At 48.6% G+C, this 23,455-nt stretch overlaps 1 protein-coding gene across 2 annotated transcripts; it reads right to left on the bottom strand.

The window, feature by feature from the left end:
* Nucleotides 1-1,932: 1,932 nt before the first annotated feature.
* On the bottom strand, nt 1,933-18,845 carry LOC138675031 (sodium- and chloride-dependent GABA transporter 1-like). Of its 2 annotated transcripts, XM_069762973.1 has the most exons (15): nt 18,785-18,845; nt 18,428-18,660; nt 18,022-18,153; nt 17,329-17,429; nt 16,592-16,701; nt 16,087-16,219; nt 13,969-14,103; nt 7,733-7,836; nt 7,496-7,620; nt 3,550-3,662; nt 3,347-3,478; nt 2,896-2,998; nt 2,699-2,799; nt 2,451-2,618; nt 1,933-2,230 (listed from the first exon to the last, which is right to left on the bottom strand). In XM_069762973.1, exons 2-15 carry the CDS (start codon nt 18,657-18,659, stop codon nt 2,123-2,125), a joined length of 1,797 nt encoding a protein of 598 aa, XP_069619074.1. In that variant the 5' UTR covers nt 18,660; nt 18,785-18,845; the 3' UTR covers nt 1,933-2,122. The 2 variants fall into 2 exon arrangements, with proteins under 2 accessions (XP_069619074.1, XP_069619075.1); XM_069762974.1 differs by lacking the exon at nt 18,785-18,845 and having other exon boundaries at nt 1,976-2,230; nt 18,428-18,752.
* Nucleotides 18,846-23,455: the final 4,610 nt, after the last annotated feature.

Below are 23,455 nucleotides of genomic sequence, written 5' to 3'. Positions count from 1 at the left end.
GGACCCCTCCTCCTCAGAGCTGCTCTGTGCCGGACCCCTCCTCCTCAGAGCTGCTCTGTGCCAGACCCCTCCTCCTCAGAGCTGCTCTGTGCCGGACCCCTCCTCCTCAGAGCTGCTCTGTGCCGGACCCCTCCTCCTCAGAGCTGCTCTGTGCCGGACCCCTCCTCCTCAGCACTGCTCTGTGCCAGACCCCTCCTCCTCAGCACTGCTCTGTGCCAGACCCCTCCTCCTCAGCACTGCTCTGTGCCAGACCCTCCTCCTCAGCACTGCTCTGTGCCAGACCCCTCCTCAGAGCTGCTCTGTGCCAGACCCTTCCTCAGCACTGCTCTGTGCCAGACCCCTCCTCCTCAGAGCTGCTCTGTGCCAGACCCTCCTCCTCAGCACTGCTCTGTGCCAGACCCCTCCTCAGAGCTGCTCTGTGCCAGACCCTTCCTCAGCACTGCTCTGTGCCAGACCCCTCCTCCTCAGAGCTGCTCTGTGCCAGACCCCTCCTCAGCACTGCTCTGTGCCAGACCCTCCTCCTCAGCACTGCTCTGTGCCAGGCCCCTCCTCCTCAGAGCTGCTCTGTGCCAGACCCCTCCTCCTCAGCACTGCTCTGTGCCAGGCCCCTCCTCCTCAGAGTTGCTCTGTGCCAGACCCCTCCTCAGCACTGCTCTGTGCCAGACCCTCCTCCTCAGCACTGCTCTGTGCCAGGCCCCTCCTCCTCAGAGCTGATCTGTGCCAGACCCTTCCTCAGCACTGCTCTGTGCCAGACCCCTCCTCAGCACTGCTCTGTGCCAGACCCCTACTCCTCAGAGCTGCTCTGTGTCAGACCCCTCCTCCTCAGAGCTGCTCTGTGCCAAACCCCTTCTACTCAGCCCTGATTTGTGCCAGGCCCCTGTTGCATAGTTTTGTCACAGAAGAAACTTGTGAGAGTAGATTATATGGGGTAATTCAACTTTTATCTACACAGAACATGAGGTACATGCATCAGCTTCTTAATACAGCATAACAGGAAGTCTAACGGACCAAAAATTTTACCAGAGAGAAAGTGAAACCAAAGTACAACAAGTATACGCATTACATTCAACTAAGCATATAACAGTAAAAAACATCGACATCTACAGTCGGAAAAGTGTAAACTCCTCCTGCACACAAATAAGTCTGTATCTGTTGCATATCTGCCATCAGCCCCTCAGTGCTGCTCTGTGCCAGGCCCCTCCTCCTCAGTGCTGCTCTGTGCCAGGCCCCTCCTCAGTGCTGCTCTGTGCCAGGCCCCTCAGCGCTGCTCTGTGCCAGGCCCCTTCTCAGTGCTGCTCTGTGCCAGGCCCCTCCTCAGCGCTGCTCTATGCCAGGCCCCTCCTCGGCGCTGCTCTAGGCCAGACCCTTCCTCAGCACTTCTCTGCCAGTCCCCTCCTCAGCACTGCTCTGTGCCAGTTCCCACCTCAGCGCTGCTCTGTGCCAGGCCCCTCAGCGCTGCTCTGTGCCAGGCCCCTCCTCAGCGCTGCTCTGTGCCAGGCCCCTCCTCAGCGCTGCTCTGGGCCAGGCCCCTCCTCAGCGCTGCTCTGGGCCAGGCCCCTCCTCAGCGCTGCTCTGTGCCAGGCCCCTCCTCAGCACTGCTCTGTGCCAGTTCCCACCTCAGCGCTGCTCTGTGCCAGTTCCCACCTCAGCGCTGCTCTGTGCCAGGCCCCTCAGCACTGCTCTGTGCCAGGCCCCTCCTCAGCGCTGCTCTGTGCCAGGCCCCTCCTCAGCGCTGCTCTGGGCCAGGCCCCTCCTCAGCGCTGCTCTGTGCCAGGCCCCTCCTCAGCGCTGCTCTGTGCCAGGCCCCTCCTCAGCGCTGCTCTGTGCCAGGCCCCTCAGCGCTGCTCTGTGCTAGACCCCTCCTCGGCGCTGCTCTGGGCCAGGCCCCTTCTCTGGAGAAATGTGATATCATGTCTGGAATATTTGTTTATTCAATGTTTATTTTACATCATCCACAAATCTCTATATCAGGTAATCTATAATATAAGGCACTCAGGTGGGGTTGTCTGAGGGGTCGTACGCTTAGTGTGAGCTCTTCAGCCCGGAATGGGAGGTTAACAAGAAATCATGGAATGAAAGGCCCAGAAAGGGATAAAGAACTGGGGTCCATGTGACCCGGACACTACACTCCCGGGGTCTCTCGTGTGCTCCCATCCAGGCTGAGTCGGGGGCGCAGGCCATTTTTCTCCATGGCCCTGTGCATTTGTGGCTGCATCATATCCCGGAGGCGCTGGAAGATAGAAAGATGCGGAGAAGTAAAGAATGGAAACCTCACAGGCTTTAGTCCTACTGCCTGCAGAGCTGCAATCACAGCTCTGTTCATCTGCTACATAGTGCAGAGATCATACCATGCAGCTTTGGATGTGACTAGAGTAGAAAACCTAACATTGGCAAAGTGAAATACATTTTTCAGAATTTTTGTAGATTTAACCCCTTAAGTGTCCACTTACCTGGCTGATGGTTCCTGTGGAGGTGAGGAACAGGTACAACATGTAACTGGGGATCAGCACCATCGATGAGAGCGCCATGAGCCAGCCGATGCCCTGACCCCACGCCGGGTACACATAGCGGCCAAGTGTCAGGGGGGTCATCTCTACCACGCTGAATATAAAGACGCCCTGCACAGTGAGGGGGGATAGAAGAAAGGTGAGCCCGACTGACCCCAATACATGACCCTATCGGAAGGCAGCGTCCTCACCAAACAGACGAAGGGGGTGAAATATGCCCAGCAGAGTTTCCACCAGGAGCAGGGCTGGTACCCGATCATCTCCTCGATGTCCTGGTAGAAGCGCTCTACTCCTGCCATGGGAGAAGCGAAAATAGGACATTGCTCACTATCGCCCCCTACAGGGAAGGGCAGGTACTGCACAAATCCGGCGTCTCCAGGTCACTCACCGTAGCACCAAGATATGGAGATCGTCTCGAAGAAGACCAGGAACAGGAGGCACATGCCGCTGGCGGAATAGTAGTCGAAAAGCTTAAAGACGTAAATTCCTCCCTGGAATAAGAAAGAGGAAAAGAGTATGGCCAATATGGCTCCCACCGACTGTTTGGCCACTGCGTAAAGTATGAACCCTAAAAAATCATACAAGTAATCCCAACCATTAGAAAAACCTGGCTGCTTTCTTCCAAACAGCGCCACCACTATGCACAGGTCGTGTGTGGTATTGTAGCTCCAAGTACGATGTGAAGAAGAAATACAAAAGAAGGGTTCACAAACTTAATAACCCGCTGGATCATATACACAGGTCTATGTCTTGTAAATTCAGTCCATGGCATCAATGCCCAGGTATGAGCCCACGCAGCCGGGCCAGAACCGGTGCCAGGGTCACCGCACCCCAGGTACCTGAGTAATGTTAGAAAAGCCGATGACGAAGGAGACGAAACAGACGACGGCGATGAAGATTTTCTTCCTGCTTCTCAGACATTGCGGGTATTCATCCACCAGCGCGGTGATAAACCCCTCCACTGTGCAAAACTGGAGAACGGTAAGAAAATAAGGCAGCACAGAGGATTTCAGGAGAGAAACCTACTCATCGATTCTCTTACCTGGCTGTCCAAACCCAACATGACAAGCATGGAGAAGAAGAGAATGGACCAGATGGGGGACATCGGCAGCTGGGTGACAGCCTGTGGATAGGCCAGGAACGCCAACCCCGGTCCTGAGGAGAGACAGCAATATAACAGCTGGCACAGCACTGAGCAAGAGTGACACAATGTATCTGACCACACTGCACAAGTGACACAATGTATCTGACCACACTGCACAAGAGTGATACAATGTATCTGACCGCACTGCACAAGAGTGATACAATGTATCTGACCACACTGCACAAGAGTGATACAATGTATCTCATCACACTGCACAAGAGTGATACAATGTATCTGACCACACTGCACAAGTGACACAATGTATCTGACCACACTGCACAAGAGTGATACAATGTATCTGACCACACTGCACAAGAGTGATACAATGTATCTGACCACACTGCACAAGAGTGATACAATGTATCTGACCACACTGCACAAGAGTGATACAATGTATCTGACCACACTGCACAAGAGTGATACAATGTATCTGACCACACTGCACAAGTGACACAATGTATCTGACCACACTGCACAAGAGTGATACAATGTATCTGACCACACTGCACAAGAGTGATACAATGTATCTGACCACACTGCACAAGAGTGATAAAATGTATCTCATCACACTGCACAAGAGTGATACAATGTATCTGACCGCACTGCACAAGAGTGACACAATGTATCTGACCACACTGCACAAGAGTGACACAATGTATCTGACCACACTGCACAAGAGTGATACAATGTATCTGACCACACTGCACAAGAGTGATAAAATGTATCTCATCACACTGCACAAGAGTGATACAATGTATCTGACCGCACTGCGCAAGAGTGACACAATGTATCTGACCACACTGCACAAGAGTGACACAATGTATCTGACCACACTGCACAAGAGTGATACAATGTATCTGACCACACTGCACAAGAGTGATACAATGTATCTCATCACACTGCACAAGAGTGATACAATGTATCTGACCGCACTGCACAAGAGTGATACAATGTATCTCATCACACTGCACAAGAGTGATACAATGTATCTGACCGCACTGCACAAGAGTGATACAATGTATCTCATTACACTGCACAAGAGTGACACAATGTATCTGACCGCACTGCACAAGAGTGACAATGTATCTCATCACACTGCACAAGAGTGATACAATGTATCTGACCGCACTGCACAAGAGTGACACAATGTATCTGACCACACTGCACAAGAGTGACACAATGTATCTGACCACACTGCACAAGAGTGATACAATGTATCTCATCACACTGCACAAGAGTGATACAATGTATCTGACCGCACTGCACAAGAGTGACACAATGTATCTGACCACACTGCACAAGAGTGACACAATGTATCTGACCACACTGCACAAGAGTGACACAATGAATCTGACCACACTGCACAAGAGTGATACAATGTATCTCATCACACTGCACAAGAGTGATACAATGTATCTGACCGCACTGCGCAAGAGTGACACAATGTATCTGACCACACTGCACAAGAGTGACACAATGTATCCGACCACACTGCACAAGAGTGATACAATGTATCTGACCGCACTGCACAAGAGTGATAAAATGTATCTGACCGCACTGCACAAGAGTGATACAATGTATCTGATCACACTGCAAGAGTGATACAATGTATCTGACCGCACTGCACAAGAGTGATACAATGTATCTGACCACACCGCACAAGAGTGATGCAATGTATCTGATCACACTGCGCAAGAGTGATACAATGTATCTGATCACACTGTGCAAGAGTGATACAATGTATCTGATCACACTGCGCAAGAGTGATACAATGTATCTCATTACACTGCACAAGAGTGACACAATGTATCTGACCGCACTGCACAAGAGTGACACAATGTATCCGACCACACTGCACAAGAGTGATACAATGTATCTGACCGCACTGCACAAGAGTGATAAATGTATCTGACCGCACTGCACAAGAGTGATACAATGTATCTGATCACACTGCAAGAGTGATACAATGTATCTGACCGCACTGCACAAGAGTGATACAATGTATCTGACCACACCGCACAAGAGTGATGCAATGTATCTGATCACACTGCGCAAGAGTGATACAATGTATCTGATCACACTGCGCAAGAGTAATACAATGTATCTGATCACACTGCGCAAGAGTGATACAATGTATCTGACCGCACTGCACAAGAGTGATACAATGTATCTGATCACACTGCACAAGAGTGACACAATGTATCTCATCACACTGCACAAGAGTGATACAATGTATCTGACCACACTACACATGAGTGATACAATGTATCTGATCACACTGCGCAAGAGTGATACAATGTATCTGACCGCAATGCGCAAGAGTGATACAATGTATTTGATCACACTGCGCAAGAGTGACACAATGTATCTGACCATACTGCACAAGAGTGATACAATGTATCTGACCACACTGTGCAAGAGTGATACAATGTATTTGATCACACTGCGCAAGAGTGACACAATGTATCTGACCATACTGCGCAAGAGTGATACAATGTATCTGATCACACTGCACAAGAGTGATACAATGTATCTGACCACACTGTGCAAGAGTGATACAATGTATTTGATCACACTGCGCAAGAGTGACACAATGTATCTGACCATACTGCGCAAGAGTGATACAATGTATCTGACCGCAATGCACAAGAGTGATACAATGTATTTGATCACACTGCGCAAGAGTGATACAATGTATCTGACCGCACTGCACAAGAGTGACACAATGTATCTGACCATACTGCGCAAGAGTGATACAATGTATCTGATCACACTGCACAAGAGTGATACAATGTATCTGACCACACTGTGCAAGAGTGATACAATGTATCTGACCACACTGTGCAAGAGTGATACAATGTATCTGATCACACTGCGCAAAAGTGATACAATGTATCTGATCACACTGCACAAAAGTGATACAATGTATCTGACCACTCTGCACAAGAGTGATACAATGTATCTGATCACACTGTGCAAGAGTGATACAATGTATCACGCTGCGCAAAAGCGATACAATGTATCTGACCACTCTGCACAAGAGTGATATAATGTATCTGCTCACACTGCGCAAAGTGATATAATGTATCTCATCACACTGCACAAGAGAGATACAATGTATCTGATCACACTGTGCAAGAGTGATGCAATGTATCACACTGCGCAAGAGCGATAAAATGTATCTCATCACACTGCACAAGAGTGATATAATGGATCTGATCACACTGTGCAAGAGTGATGCAATGTATCTGATCACACTGCGCAAGAGTGATGCAATGTATCACACTGCGCAAGAGCGATACAATGTATCTCATCACACTGCACAAGAGTGATAGAATGTATCTGACCACACTGCACAAGAGGGATACAAACCTAACCGCACTGGGTAAGAGTGATACAATGTATTTGACCCCGCACTGTGCAAGGGTGATACAAGGTATCTGATAAAACTGCGCAAGAGTGACACAATGTATCTGACCGCACTGCACAAGATTGACACAATGTATCTGACCGCACTGCAAAAGAGTGACACAATGTATCTGACCGCACTGCACAAGATTGACACAATGTATCTGACCGCACTGCACAAGAGTGATATAATGTATCTGACCGCACTGCACAAGAGTGACACAATGTATCTGACCGCACTGCACAAGAGTGATATAATGTATCTGACCGCACTGCACAAGAGTGACACAATGTATCTGACCGCACTACGCAAGTGTGATACAATGTATCTCATCACACTGCACAAGAGTGATACAATGTATCTGACCGCACTGCGCAAATTATGCAATTTATCAGTTTTGTCTGGTGTCACTTTAAGGATCCGTTCCATCTCTACCTGATGCCGCTAACTCCTGGATCGGTTTCTTGGTGATTTGTGACATGAACCCAACAATGGAGAAGATGACAAGTCCGGCAAAGATGCTGGTGAAGGAGTTAATCCCACAAACAATGATGGAGTCTCTATAAGCAGAAAACATTGGGAGCGAAGTGAGCGCTGACACTGAATGACAATGGCATGATGGGAGTTGTAGTGTTGTACATACAGGTTGGAGATCTCCTCTATACGCCTCACCTGTATACATTATTGTGAAAGGAATTGTAGCTGCCCAGAGCAATGAGAGAACCAAGACCAAGTCCATAGGAAAAGAAGATCTGTGTGGCTGCATCCATCCAAACCTGAAAAAGAGACAATGCAGCATTTTAACACCATACAATTTTCTGCCTAACATAATACTCTGCCCGCAGCCACCACTATGGGGAGCTCCCTGTATACAGAGATACATGATAAGATCCGGTCTGCAGCCACCACTAGGGGGAGCTCCCTGTATACAGGGATACATGATAAGATCCTGTCTGCAGCCACCACTAGGGGGAGCTCCCGATATACAGAGATACATGATAAGATCCTGTCTGCAGACACCACTAGGGGGAGCTCCCTGTATACAGAGATACATGATAAGATCCTGTCTGCAGCCACCACTAGGGGGAGTGCCTTGTATACAGAGATACATGATAAGTTCCAGTCTGCAGCCACCACTAGGGGGAGCTCCCTGTATACAGAGATACATGATAAGATCCTGTCTGCAGCCATCACTACGGGGAGCTCCCTGTATACAGAGATACATGATAAGATCCTGTCTGCAGCCATCACTAGGGGGAGCTCCCTGTATACAGAGATACATGATAAGATCCTGTCTGCAGCCACCACTAGGGGGAGCGCCTTGTATACAGAGATACATGATAAGATCCTGTCTGCAGCCACCACTAGGGGGAGCTACCTGTATATAGAGATAGATGATAATATCCTGTCTGTAGCCACCACTAGGGGGAGCTCCCTGTATACAGAGATACATGATAAGATCCTGTCTGCAGCCACCACTAGGGGGAGCTCCCTGTATACAGAGATACATGACAAGATTCTGTCAGCAGCCACCACTAGGGGGAGCTACCTGTATATAGAGATAGATGATAATATCCTGTCTGTAGCCACCACTAGGGGGAGCTCCCTGTATACAGAGATACATGATAAGATCCTGTCTGCAGCCACCACTAGGGGGAGCTCCCTGTATACAGAGATACATGATAAGATCCTGTCTGCAGTCACCACTAGGGGGAGCTCCCTGTATACAGAGATACATTATACTGTGATACATTATTTTATTATTTACTTATTATGTGTTGCTTATATAGCACTATCATATTCTGCAGCGCTTTACAGACATTGTCATCACTCTCCCAAATGGGGCTCACAATCTAAATTCCTTATCAGTATGTTTGGCAGGAAGTTCAGGCAAACATGGCGAGAACACTCATCATGTATCTCAGGGAGCTCCCCCTAGTGGTGGCTGTAGACAGGATCTTATCATGTATCTCTGTATACAGGGAGCTCCCCCTAGTGGTGGCTGCAGACAGGTTCTTATCATGTATCTCTGTATACAGGGAGCTCCCCCTAGTGGTGGCTGCAGACAGGTTCTTATCATGTATCTCTGTATACAGGGAGCTCCCCCTAGTGGTGGCTGCAGACAGAATCTTATCATGTATCTCTGTATACAGGGAGCTCCCCCTAGTGGTGACTGCAGACAGGATCTTATCATGTATCTCTGTATACAGGGAGCTCCCCCTAGTGAAGGCTGCAGACAGAATCTTATCATGTATCTCTGTATACAGGGAGCTCCCCCTAGTGGTGGCTGCAGACAGGATCTTATCATGTATATCTGTATACAGGGAGCTCCCCCTAGTGTTGGCTGCAGAAAGAATCTTATCATGTATCTCTGTATACAGGGAGCTCCCCCTAGTGGTGACTGCAGGCAGGATCTTTTCATGTATCTCTGTATACAGGGAGCTCCCCCTAGTGGTGGCTGCAGACAGAATCTTATCATGTATCTCTGTATATAGGGAGCTCCCCCTAGTGGTGACTGCAGACATAATCTTATCATGTATCTCTATATACAGGGAGCTCACCCTAGTAGTGGCTGCAGACAGGATCTTATCATGTATCTCTGTATACAGGGAGCTCCCCCTGGTGTTGGCTGCAGAAAGAATCTTATCATGTATCTCTGTATACAGGGAGCTTCCCCTAGTGGTGACTGCAGACAGGATCTTATCATGTATCTCTGTATACAGGGAGCTCCCCCTAGTGGTGGCTGCAGACAGAATCTTATCATGTATCTCTGTATACAGGGAGCTCCCCCTAGTGGTGACTGCAGACAGGATCTTATCATGTATCTCTGTATACAGGGAGCTCCCCCTAGTGGTGGCTGCAGACAGGATCTTATCATGTATCTCTGTATACAGGGAGCTCCCCCTAGTGGTGGCTGCAGACAGAATCTTATCATGTATCTCTGTATACAGGGAGCTCCCCCTAGTGGTGGCTGCAGACAGAATCTTATCATGTATCTCTGTATACAGGGAGCTCCCCCTAGTGGTGACTGCAGACAGGATCTTATCATGTATCTCTGTATACAGGGAGCTCCCCCTAGTGGTGGCTGCAGACAGGATGTTATCATGTATCTCTGTATACAGGGAGCTCCCCCTAGTGGTGGCTGCAGACAGGATCTTATCATGTATCTCTGTATACAGGGAGCTCCCCCTAGTGGTGGCTGCAGACAGGATGTTATCATGTATCTCTGTATACAGGGAGCTCCCCCTAGTGGTGGCTGCAGACAGGATCTTATGTATCTCTGTATACAGGGAGCTCCCCCTAGTGGTGACTGCAGACAGGATGTTATCATGTATCTCTGTATACAGGGAGCTCCCCCTAGTGGTGGCTGCAGACAGGATGTTATCATGTATCTCTGTATACAGGGAGCTCCCCCTAGTGGTGGCTGCAGACAGGATGTTATCATGTATCTCTGTATACAGGGAGCTCCCCTAGTAGTGGCTGCAGACAGGATCTTATCATGTATCTCTGTATACAGGGAGCTCCCCCTAGTGGTGGCTGCAGACAGGATCTTATCATGTATCTCTGTATACAGGGAGCTCCCCCTAGTGGTGGCTGCAGACAGGATCTTATGTATCTCTGTATACAGGGAGCTCCCCCTAGTGGTGGCTGCAGACAGGATCTTATCATGTATCTCTGTATACAGGGAGCTCCCCCTATTGGTGACTGCAGACAGGATGTTATCATGTATCTCTGTATACAGGGAGCTCCCCCTAGTGGTGACTGCAGACAGGATGTTATCATGTATCTCTGTATACAGGGAGCTCCCCCTAGTGGTGGCTGCAGACAGGAAGTTATCATGTATCTCTGTATACAGGGAGCTCCCCCTAGTGGTGGCTGCAGACAGGATGTTATCATGTATCTCTGTATACAGGGAGCTCCCCCTAGTGGTGGCTGCAGACAGGATCTTATCATGTATCTCTGTATACAGGGAGCTCCCCCTAGTGGTGGCTGCAGACAGGATCTTATCATGTATCTCTGTATACAGTCATGGACAAAAATGTTGAGAATGAGACAAATATACATTTTTCCAAAGTCTACTGCTTCATTTTTTCTAATGGCAATTTACATATACTCCTGAATGTCAGAGTGATCAGCTTAACAGCAATTACTGTACTTACAAAGTCAATATTTGCCCAGAAAATGAACTTTAACCCCCAAAACACATTTCAACATCATTCCAGTCCTGCCTTAAAAGGAGCAGCTAACATGGTTTTAGTGATTGATCCATTAACACAGGTGTGGGTGTTGATGAGGACAGGGCTGGTGATCAATCAGTCATGATTAAGTAAGAATGACATCACTGGACACTTTAAAAGGAGGCTGGTGCTTGGTATCATTGTTTCTCTTCAGTTAACCATGGTTATCTCTAAAGAAACACGTGCAGCCATCATTGCACTGCACAAAAATGGCCTAACAGGGAAGAGTATCGCAGCTACAAAGATTGCACCTCAGTCAACAATCTATCGCATCATCAAGAACTTCAAGGAGAGAGCTTCCATTGTTGTCAAAAAGGCTCCAGGGCGCCCAAGAAAGACCAGCAAGTGTCAAGACCGTATCTTAAAACTATTTCAGCTGTGAGATCGGACTACCAGCAGTGCCGAGCTTGCTCAGGAATGGCAGCCGGCTGGTGTGAGCGCTCCTGCACGCACTGTGAGGCGGAGACTCTTTGAGCAAGGCCTGGTTTCAAGGAGGGCAGCAAAGAAGCCACTTCTCTCCAGAAAAAACATCAGGGACCGACTGATATTCTGCAAAAGGTACAGGGAGTGGACTGCTGAGGACTGGGGCAAAGTCATTTTCTCTGATGAATCCCCTTTTCGATTGTTTGGGACATCTGGAAAACAGCTTATTCGGAGAAGAAGAGGTGAGCGCTCCCACCAGTCTTGTCTCATGCCAACTGTAAAGCATCCTGAAACCATTCATGTGTGGGGTTGCTTCTCAGCCAAGGGAATCGGCCTAAAAACACAGCCATGAATAAAGAATGGTACCAGAATGTCCTCCAAGAGCAACTTCTCCCAACCGTCCAAGAGCAGTTTGGCGCCCAACAATGCCTTTTCCAGCATGATGGAGCACCTTGCCATAAAGCAAAGGTGATAACTAAATGGCTCATGGAACAAAACATAGAGATTTTGGGTCCATGGCCTGGAAACTCCCCAGATCTTAATCCCATTGAGAACTTGTGGTCAATCATCAAGAGACGGGTGGACAAACAAAAACCAACAAATTCTGGCAAAATGCAAGCATTGATTATGCAAGAATGGACTGCTATCAGTCAGGATTTGGTCCAGAAGTTGATTGAGAGCATGCCAGGGAGAATTGCAGAGGTCTTGAAGAAGAAGGGTCAACACAGCAAATATTGACTTGCTGCATTAACTCATTCTAACTGTCAATATAACCTATTGGTACTCATAATATGATTGCAATTATATTTCTGTATGTGATATAAACATCAGACAAACACTAATAAAAACTAGAGGGCAGCAGATCATGTGAAAATATAATTTTGGTGTCATTCTCAAAATTTTTGGCCACGACTGTACAGGGACCTCCCCCTAGTGGTGACTGCAGACAGGATCTTATCATGTATCTCTGTATACAGGGAGCTCCCTCTAGTGGTGGCTGCACACAGGATCTTATCATGTATCTCTGTATACAGAGAGCTCCCCCTAGTGGTGGCTGCAGACAGGATGTTATCATGTATCTCTGTATGCAGAGAGCTCCCCCTAGTGGTGGCTGCAGACAGGATCTTATCATGTATCTCTGTATACAGGGAGCTCCCCCTAGTGGTGGCTGCAGACAGGATCTTATCATGTATCTCTGTATACAGGGAGCTCCCTCTAGTGGTGACTGCAGACAGAATCTTATCATGTATCTCTGTATACAGGGAGCTCCCCCTAGTGGTGGCTGCGGACAGGATCTTTTCATGTATCTCTGTATACAGGGAGCACCCCCTAGTGGTGGCTGCAGACAGGATATTATCATGTATCTCTGTATACAGGGAGCTCCCCCTAGTGGTGGCTGCAGACAGGATATTATCATGTATCTCTGTATACAGAGAGCTCCCCCTAGTGGTGGCTGCAGACAGGATCTTATCATGTATCTCTGTATACAGGGAGCTCCCCCTAGTGGTGGCTGCAGACAGGATATTATCATGTATCTCTGTATACAGAGAGCTCCCCCTAGCGGTGGCTGCAGACAGGATCTTATCACGTATCTCTGTATACAGGGAGCTCCCCCTAGTGGTGACTGCAGACAGGATGTTATCATGTATCTCTGTATACAGGGAGCTCCCCCTAGTGGTGACTGCAGACAAGATCTTATCATGTATCTCTGTATACAGGGAGCTCCCCCTAGTGGTGGCTGCAGACAGGATCTTATCATGTATCTCTGTATACAGGGAGCTCCCCCTAGTGGTGGCTGCAGACAGGATCTTATCATGTATCTCTGTATACAGGGAGCTCCCCCTAGTGGTGGCTGCAGACAGGATCTTATCATGTATCTCTGTATACAGGGAGCTCCCCCTAGTGGTGGCTGCAGACAGGATCTTATCATGTATCTCTGTATACAGGGAGCTCCCCCTAGTGGTGACTGCAGACAGGATCTTATCATGTATCTCTGTATACAGGGAGCTCCCCCTAGTGGTGACTGCAGACAGGATCTTATCATGTATCTCTGTATACAGGGAGCTCCCCCTAGTGGTGACTGCAGACAGGATCTTATCATGTATCTCTGTATACAGGGAGCTCCCCCTAGTGGTGGCTGCAGACAGGGTGTTATCATGTATCTCTGTATACAGAGAGCTCCCCCTAGTCCTGCCTGTAGACATTTACTCTGTATGCAGGGAGTTTTAAAAGTCAGGGTGCACTCACCTCAGATTCTGAGAGTTTGCTGAAGTTTGGGGTGATGTAGAATCGGATCCCGTCCATCGCTCCAGGAAGTGTGATCCCTCGGAAGAACAAGATTACTAGCATGAAGTACGGGTAGGTTGCGGAGAAGTAAACCACCTAAATGATAAAGAGGATAAGTGAGTGAAGCTCTGGTGTTAGGTACTGATTATTTATATGGTGGCACACATGACGCTGAGCCATAGGGGCGGCATATGCTGCCGTATAGGCTCTTCCAAGTTCCACCATCAGTGGTATACCTAGCGTCCGATAGGGCTTGGTGCAAAATTTGGACCTGCGACCTGCCACCACCCCCATGTTGGTCAGATGTTTGGGCCCTTGTAGTGTTCTATATCCTATAAGGACATACGTGTTGCACCATGTTGTCTCCCATCCTGGGCACGTCCTGATATATCAATCTATTCCTTGTCCTGGGTCCCATCCTGGGATAAAAGTCCCCTATCCTTGTCTCACCCTGGTATATACAGTGGGGAAAAAGTATTTATTCAGTGACCAATTGTGCAAGTTCTCCCCCTTATAAAGATGAGCGCGGCCTGTAATTGACATCGTAGATCGACCACAACTATGACAGTCACAATGAGAAAACAAATCCTCACTGTATATCGTCTATCATGGTACAGATACAGCTCTGGCAAAAATTAAGAGACCGCTGCAAAATGTTTAGTTTGTCTGATTTTTCTCTTTATATTTTTGAGTAAAATGTAAATTGCTCTTTTATTCTACAAACTTCTGATAACGTCTCCGAAGTTCCAAGCAATATATTTTTGTATTTTTTTTCTGACAACAAAAAATGGTCAAAATTGAAAAAAAAAAACAGTGCTGTCAGAACTCAAATAATGCAAAGAAAACAAGTTCATAATCATTTAGAAACAGCAATACTAATGTTTTACCTCAGGAAGAGTTCAGAAATCAATATTTTGTGGAATAACCATGATTGTTAATCCCGGCCTTCCTTCGTCTTGGCAGCTTTCTACCAGTCTCTCACACTGCTCCTGGGTGACCTTATGCCGCTCCTGGTACAATAATGTCGGCCGTTCTTCTTTGTTTGATGTCTTGTGACTATCCATCTTCCTCCTGATTACATTCCAGAGGTTTCCAATGGGGTTCAGGTCTGGAGATTGGGCGGCCATGACAGGGATTTGATGTGGTGGTCTCTTAATTTTTGCCAGAGCTGTATATCCCCCATCCTGGTATATATATCCCCCATCCTGGTATATATATCATCCATCCTGGTATATACTGTATGTCTCCCATCCTGGTATATATATCCGTCATGCTGGTATATATATTCCCCATCCTGGTATATATATATCCCATCCCTCATCCTGGTATATACTGTATGTCCCACATCCTGGTATATATATCCCCAATCCTGGTATATACTGTATGTCTCCCATCCTGGTATATATCCCTCATCCTGGTATATACTGTATGTCTCCCTTCCTGGTATATATTGTATGTCCCCCATCCTGGTATATATATCCCCCTTCCTGGTATATATGTCCCCCATCCTGGTATATATGTCCCTCATCCTGGTATATATGTCCCTCATCCTGGTATATATGTCCCTCATCCTGGTATATACTGTATGTCTCCCATCCTGGTATATATGTCCCCCATCCTGGTATATATATCTCCCATCCTGGTATATATGTCCCTCATCCTGGTATATACTGTATGTCTCCCATCCTGGTATATATGTCCTCCATTCTGCCGCTGTTCTTTAACGTATACAAAAATAAATGATTCTACTCACCTTCCCTGCACTCCCCCGCCATGCAGCCTCCTCTTCTGAAGCTGACAACTGACTTCTGTGTGCAAGCGACGGGCAGCGCATGCCACCACTCCCTTGAGCAGCCTGTGACTGGTTTGCTGACGTCAGTTGCCGGCCTCTGATTGGCTGGAGTCATGTATTACAGCGCAGGGACCCAGCGGGTCTCTGCACCACAATACACTTCAGCTGAATGCGCGTTCTCAGACTCACATCCAGCTGAAACATTCGCTGGTATCGGCGGGCCCCCCTCCAGCACGGTCGCGGCCTCTGTGGCTGTGATCGTTATGCTCCTGTTCGCCATACTGCACCTTCCCAGTCCACTCCACTCCTTTCCAGATAGAGAAGTAAACCATGACCCAGGATAGGGCCAGGGTGCACGCCAGGGGCCAACGAATGTTCCCAGGTTCTCCAAGCCCGCTGGTGACCTGATGCATGTTCCTCCTGCAAATATAGAACAAAGGACGAGATTAGGGAAACATGGCTACTTTCTGCCAGAAACAGCGCCACTCCTGTCCTCAGGATAGATGTGGTACTGCAGCTCATCTCCATTCACTCCAATGCAGTGAATGTTGGTCGTTTGCTTTCTACTAACAGAATATAAGCGAAATACGGCAGAGACGGCCAATCAGTACCACATATATCACCCGATTCCACCGGGCAGAGAAGATCCCGGGATCCAGCTTTTAGAGACCAAAGATTTACTGGTAATTTGCAGATGATTAAACCATATTTATGGAAACCCCCTTAAAGAAGTTGTCTCATGTTAGTCCCCTTTTAGGCCCTACGGACGCCCCAAATCCCGCCGACACTTACTCCCAAAACTCGGTGACGGCGCTGGTGAGGTTGGTGGTGTCGTTCAGCGAGTAGTTGGAGAAACATCGCTCTGTGTTCCAGCTGTTGTCACAGCTCTGCCAGGGCAGGGTCTTCTCAGCGGGGGAGGGAAGAGGAAGAGGATGAGGATGACAACCCTAAAATATGACCCACCACAAAAATCTACTCCTTCACATGAACTGGAGAACATGTTTATGGGGCTATTCTCCTTCCCCCATCGTCCCCTGGTGTGATCCATCCAGACAGCCGGTCTCCGCTGCTCCTCTCCAGTGTTGGCGGCTTTACACTTCCTCGGCTGCTGCCTGGCATTGTGCATACGGTGATCTCTTACCTACTAGTTGCTGCCCATTCCTCCCATGACGCTGGAGCTGAACAGAACTGGTCCCAGTAGTAAGATTATTCCCCCCCCCCCAGTACAATCCAGTCTACCAATAGTAATTGTCTTATTTTAAGGGGCCACAAACGTTAGAGTAGAAAGTTCAGAGACCCCATAAAGGAGCCGCAGTGTCAGCAAATCCCTCACATCTGGATTTTATTCCATCGGTGACCACCAGACGGCGCCACTTTGAATGAATTTGTATACTACGGCTGTCAGGATCATCAATACCATAAAGTAAATATAACCCCCCTATTTCTGAGCCAGGACCCTCCAGCAATGAGAGACAGCCCCCGTTTAAAGGAGTATTGACCCTTTATTCCGGAATTCGTGATGTACTTACCGAGGAGAAGGAGTTAAAGAGATAATAAAGGGCCCAGGCGATGATCACAATGTAGTAAATGTTCAGCCAGAAGGAGAGCACCACGGCGGCCATCCCGACCCCTGCAGAGGACGAGACGCCACGAAGACAACCTCAGACACAAAGTACTAAAATAAGTATAAAAATAAAGATTAAATATTATTATACTAAGAGCGACCAATAAGGTTAGTAGGAAAGTGACGGACGGCGACCGACATTGCAACGAAAACTTTCTTATAGACTTAGCCCAATAATTCTTCTCCATTTTCATGACCTCGTCTTGCAGTCAGTGGATGAAAATATTTGTTTCTTACATCCAAACCCAACCTGACCCCAAAACGTCTTACAGCTGAGGGTTTGTTACAGTTGTATCCATTGTAGAGAACAATCCGGACTGGAAACTGATACATTGTAACAAACTGTCAGCAGCGGGATCTGAGCTGCCGGTACGTTCGGATACATATGTAGCTGGGAGAAGTAAACTGAGAAGATCCCATTCAGTGACAGCGAGCAGAGGTCTCGGAAACGGCGAAGAATCGGAGTGCGAAATATTAGAAAGCTGCAGAACTTTTTCAAATACAGAAATTAGTTTTGCTTTGCAAAAAAAAAAAAAAATGGAGAACGCCTTTAAGAAGAGCAAACCCAAACGGAAGCAATGAGCGTCTGTGACTTTACCTTTAAACATGGGGGCCAGCTTCCATACCCCGAGACCCCCAATAGACGTGAACTGACCCAGAGCCGTCTCCAGAAAGAAGAGCGGGATCCCGGCAAAGACCAGAGTCAAGAAATAAGGGATGAGGAAGGCACCTGGCGGAGACACCATGACAACACTTACCGGCCGGGTGGAGGCACAATGACAACACTTACCGGCCGGGTGGAGGCACCGTGACAACACTTACGGGCCGAGTGGAGGCACCATGTCAACACTTACCGGCCGGGTGGAGGCACCATGACAACGCTTACGGGCCGGGTGGAGGCACCATGACCTCCGGGCTGTGGGATATCGACACTTGGTCACCCGGCAGCAGAGAGGACTAAGACGAGGTCCCGCTCATCACTTTTGGTGACCCCGGCTTCTCACCTCCACCATTTTTTCCGCACAGGTACGGAAAGCGCCAGACATTCCCCAGCCCGATGGCGTAGCCCACGCACGACAGTAAGAAGTCAAATCTCCCCTTCCACGTCTCCCGCTCCTCGGAGCTGTCCTTCTTCTTCTTGGGGTCCGCAGCTGGGGCGTGCGTCTCGATGGGGGCAGCCTGGCGCCCCTCGCACGGGGAGTTCAGCTCCACGGAGTCTCGGTCTATCTTTCCCATCCTAGAAGGGTCAATAAAAAAATAAAGATTATTAAAGCGGGTGAGCGGGGGTCTACGATCTCACCTCTATCTCTTCAGGGACATAGGGGTTAATGAAGTCCTGGCCCCGGGTGGGCACCACCTACCTTGTGAGGCTGCTCTACCTGTATTATCAGTGCCGTCTCCCCCGGATCCTGGACTCGCAGTGAATGCCCGGGCACCGCCTGCCTCCTCCCGCCACCCCCGACCCAAATCATCATTATCCCTCATATTGATTTGCTGTTAATGAGCATCGAGTCCGTGTCGGATACAATCAACCATCAACAGCTGCGGTGAAGTGTCGCGGAAGGACAGAGAGATAAGAGCGGCCCGGACCGTCACCCGCCACGTGCACCCCTCCAGACCCCCAGACCCTCATGTCTCTAGGTGGTCTTAAGTAAATAGAATTGGAAATAATCATCTGTTTGATGTTTGTGACATGAGTCCTTCCTCTATAACATTTTTAATTGACCCCCCCCCACATTCATTGTTGGTTATTTGGATATGTTGATTTAAGCAGGGGTGGATCCCCGCTGCTGACTAGATTAAGCGTGGGCGGAGACTGCTGAGCAGAAGGCGTGGCTTATTCACAAATGACACTTCCTGGCTACTTTTCGCTGGAATCATTCCTTCCCACAAATACACTTTTAGGGAGGCGTACCGGACGTATTTGCTTAACGATTTCTTACCAATGTGACTGCCGAATTTAATACTGTAATACAAGGTGCAGAAGGGTATATGGGATCCATATTGGGGGCCGTCTCCACCAATCAGCCCTTACAAGCCCCTTTTAGTTGTTACCCGGATTATTCTGCAGATCCCACCCTGTTTTTTTCCATCTGCTGCTCTCTATGGCCGTGTCTTCCCTTCTTCAGTGCCTATGCCGTGTCCTATTCTGCACCTCCATGCGCCCCCTCTCCCTCCCCGGTCGCTTCGTTCCCGCTCCCGGGTTTCTGCCCTTTTCAGGAGAATGTCACTAATTGTGTAGACATCGTCGTCTTTTTGCAGTAAAACACCTATGGCCGAAAGCTGTTTTCTTCCAAGACCGATCAGTGCTCAGCGATCCTCCGCGTAACGAGAGGCGACATCACCTGTCTCACGTCTTCAAACCTCCCCTTTAACGAGACCAGATCCCGTCCGCGTAACTCGCTGTCAAAATGGGGCATCATCCACCACAATTAGAGGGTTCACTCAGCAGGACAAAGCGACTAGAAAGCTGCAGACGATCTTCTACTTCTTGTGCAGCTATCGTTCTCTGTTATCAGCCATTGCAGGCTACTTATATAGACAAACTAAGACAATCTATTGTCCTCTGCTATCAGCCGCCGCCAATATCGATGGATCCAGCCATAGTTGTTATGTGTAATGGGGTTAGTGGCCCTTTAAGAGTTGCACCTTTTTTGCACACTTTGGGTTTTCCGGACCCCAGGTTCTCACTGTACAGGGGTCTTTTATTTCCTGCTGTAGCCCGATCCTGACACCAGCATTGAGCTTCGCAGCCCTCGCCGTCACAGATGTCACATTGCATTACGTCTGCACCAGTAAAACTCTGTAAAAATATACTGGTTTCTTATCGTGAAGCACAAACCTGCCGAAGCGAGAGAAGTAGAGCAGATCGCGGGGTTAACCAGCGCCGCTCCACACTCCATTACTGCCCCCCACGTCATTCACTGACAATCTGATGGGTTGGCCGCTACTCGGTTACTTTTATCCTTTATTATTTATGTAGCAGAACCAGAAAGTAAAGCCGTAGTATATCTATAGGGGGCGCCGTGCACACAGTCATCACTGGATAAGAAAACAGCTTTGTATACAGAGATACATAAGATCCTGTCTGCAGTCACCACTAGGGGGAGCTCCCTGTATACAGAGATACATGATAAGATCCTGTCTGCAACCACCACTAGGGGGAGCTCCCTGTATACAGAGATACATGATAAGATCCTGTCTGCAGCCTCCACTAGGGGGAGCTCCCTGTATACAGAGATACATGATAAGATCCTGTCTGCAGCCACCACTAGGGGGAGCTCCCGGTATACAGAGATACATGATAAGATCCTGTCTGCAGCCACCACTAGGGGGAGCTCCCTGAACACAGATATACATGATAAGATCCTGTCTGCAGCCACCACTAGGGGGAGCTCCCTGTATACAGAGATACATGATAAGATCCTGTCTGCAGCCACCACTAGGGGGAGCTCCCTGTATACAGAGATACATAAGATCCTGTCTGTAGTCACCACTAGGGGGAGCTCCCTGTATACAGATACATGATAAGATCCTGTCTGCAGCCACCACTAGGGGGAGCTCCCTGTATACAGAGATACATAAGATCCTGTCTGTAGTCACCACTAGGGGGAGCTCCCTGTATACAGATACATGATAAGATCCTGTCTGCAGCCACCACTAGGGGGAGCTCCCTGTATACAGAGATACATGATAAGATCATGTCTGCAGCCGCCACTAGGGGGAGCTCCCTGTATACAGAGATACATGATAAGATCCTGTCTGCAGTCACCACTAGGGGGAGCTCCCTGTATACAGAGATACATGATAAGATCCTGTCTGCAGACACCACTAGGGGGAGCTTCCTGTATACAGAGATACATGATAAGATTCTGTCTGCAGCCACCACTAGGGGGAGCTCCCTGTATACAGAGATACATGATAAGATCATGTCTGCAGCCACCACTAGGGGGAGCTCCCTGTATACAGAGATGCATGATAAGATTCTGTCTGCAGCCACCACTAGGGGGAGCTCCCTGTATACAGAGATACATGATAAGATTCTGTCTGCAGCCACCACTAGGGGGAGCTCCCTGTATAGAGATACATGATAAGATCATGTCTGCAGCCGCCACTAGGGGGAGCTCCCTGTATAAAGAGATACATGATAAGATCATGTCTGCAGCCGCCACTAGGGGGAGCTCCCGGTATACAGAGATACATGATAAGATCCTGTCTGCAGTCACCACTAGGGGGAGCTCCCTGTATACAGAGATACATGATAAGATCCTGTCTGCAGCCACCACTAGGGGGAGCTCCCTGTATACAGAGATACATGATAAGATCCTGTCTGCAGCCACCACTAGGGGGAGCTCCCTGTATACAGAGATACATAAGATCCTGTCTGCAGCCACCACTAGGGGGAGCTCCCTGTATACAGATACATGATAAGATCCTATCTGCAGTCACCACTAGGGGGAGCTATCTGTATACAGAAATACATGATACGATTCTGTCTGCAGCCACCACTAGGGGGAGCTCCCTGTATACAGAGATACATGATAAGATCCTGTCTGCAGCCACCACTAGGGGGAGCTCCCTGTATACAGAGATACATGATAATATTCTGTCTGCAGCCACCACTAGGGGGAGCTCCCTGTATACAGAGATACATGATAAAATTCTGTCTGAAGCCACCACTAGGGGGAGCTCCCTGTATATAGAAATACATGATAAGATTCTGTCTGCAGTCACCACTAGGGGAAGCTCCCTGTATACAGAGATACATGATAAGATCCTGTCTGAAGCCACCACTAGGGGGAGCTCCCTGTATATAGAGATACATGATAAAATTCTGTCTGCAGCCACCACTAGGGGGAGCTCCCTGTATATAGAGATACATGATAAGATTCTGTCTGCAGCCACCACTAGGGGGAGCTCTCTGTATAGAGATACATAAGATCCTGTCTGCAGCCACCACTAGGGGGAGCTCCCTGTATACAGAGATACATGATAAGATCCTGTCTGCAGCCACTAGGGGGAGCTCCCTGTATACAGAGATACATGATAAGATCCTGTCTGCAGACACCACTAAGGGGAGCTCCCTGTATACAGAGATACATGATAAGATCCTGTCTGCAGCCACCACTAGGGGGAGCTCCCTGTATACAGAGATACATGATAAGATTCTGTCTGCAGCCACCACTAGGGGGAGCTCTCTGTATAGAGATACATAAGATCCTGTCTGCAGCCACCATTAGGGGGAGCTCCCTGTATACAGAGATACATGATAAGATTCTGTCTGCAGCCACCACTAGGGGGAGCTCTCTGTATAGAGATACATAAGATCCTGTCTGCAGCCACCACTAGGGGGAGCTCTCTGTATAGAGATACATAAGATCCTGCCTGCAGCCACCATTAGGGGGAGCTCCCTGTATACAGAGATACATGATAAGATTCTGTCTGCAGCCACCACTAGGGGGAGCTCTCTGTATAGAGATACATAAGATCCTGTCTGCAGCCACCACTAGGGGGAGCTCCCTGTATACAGAGATACATGATAAGATTCTGTCTGCAGCCACCACTAGGGGGAGCTCCCTGTATACAGAGATACATGATAAGATCCTGTCTGCAGCCACCACTAGGGGGAGCTCTCTGTATAGAGATACATAAGATCCTGTCTGCAGCCACCATTAGGGGGAGCTCCCTGTATACAGAGATACATGATAAGATTCTGTCTGCAGCCACCACTAGGGGGAGCTCTCTGTATAGAGATACATAAGATCCTGTCTGCAGTCACCATTAGGGGGAGCTTGTTTTTGGAGCAGCATTATTCTCTTCAGTAGGGGATGTGGCACACGTGGTCTGGCAGAAGGCGTGTGTTTGGCGGTAAATGATGGGCGCGGGTGCCTCAGCTGGAGCCCAATTGGATATCATGAGATAGTTAGATACCCGAGTGCCTGGGGTCGGTCCTGGGGGCAGCCGCTCTGATAGGAAGGAACATGGATGGAAACACGGGGGCAGCTGACGCTTCTTTACAAGTGGAAAATGTG

The sequence above is a fragment of the Ranitomeya imitator genome, chromosome 4 (assembly GCF_032444005.1).
Source record: "Ranitomeya imitator isolate aRanImi1 chromosome 4, aRanImi1.pri, whole genome shotgun sequence".
Lineage (NCBI taxonomy): Eukaryota > Metazoa > Chordata > Amphibia > Anura > Dendrobatidae > Ranitomeya > Ranitomeya imitator.
This window is presented reverse-complemented; position numbering and strand designations above follow the sequence as displayed.

What these genes read in the sequence shown, in the direction of transcription:
- LOC138675031 (XM_069762973.1), bottom strand. Translation starts at nt 18,659, where the DNA reads ATGGGAAAGATAGACCGAGACTCCGTGGAGCTGAACTCCCCGTGCGAG. An exon ending in GTGCGGAAAAAATGGTGGAG is followed by an intron (nt 18,154 to 18,427) that starts GTGAGAAGCCGG and finishes TGTCTCCGCCAG; the next exon opens with GTGCCTTCCTCATCCCTTAT. An exon ending in GCTGGCCCCCATGTTTAAAG is followed by an intron (nt 17,430 to 18,021) that starts GTAAAGTCACAG and finishes CGTCCTCTGCAG; the next exon opens with GGGTCGGGATGGCCGCCGTG.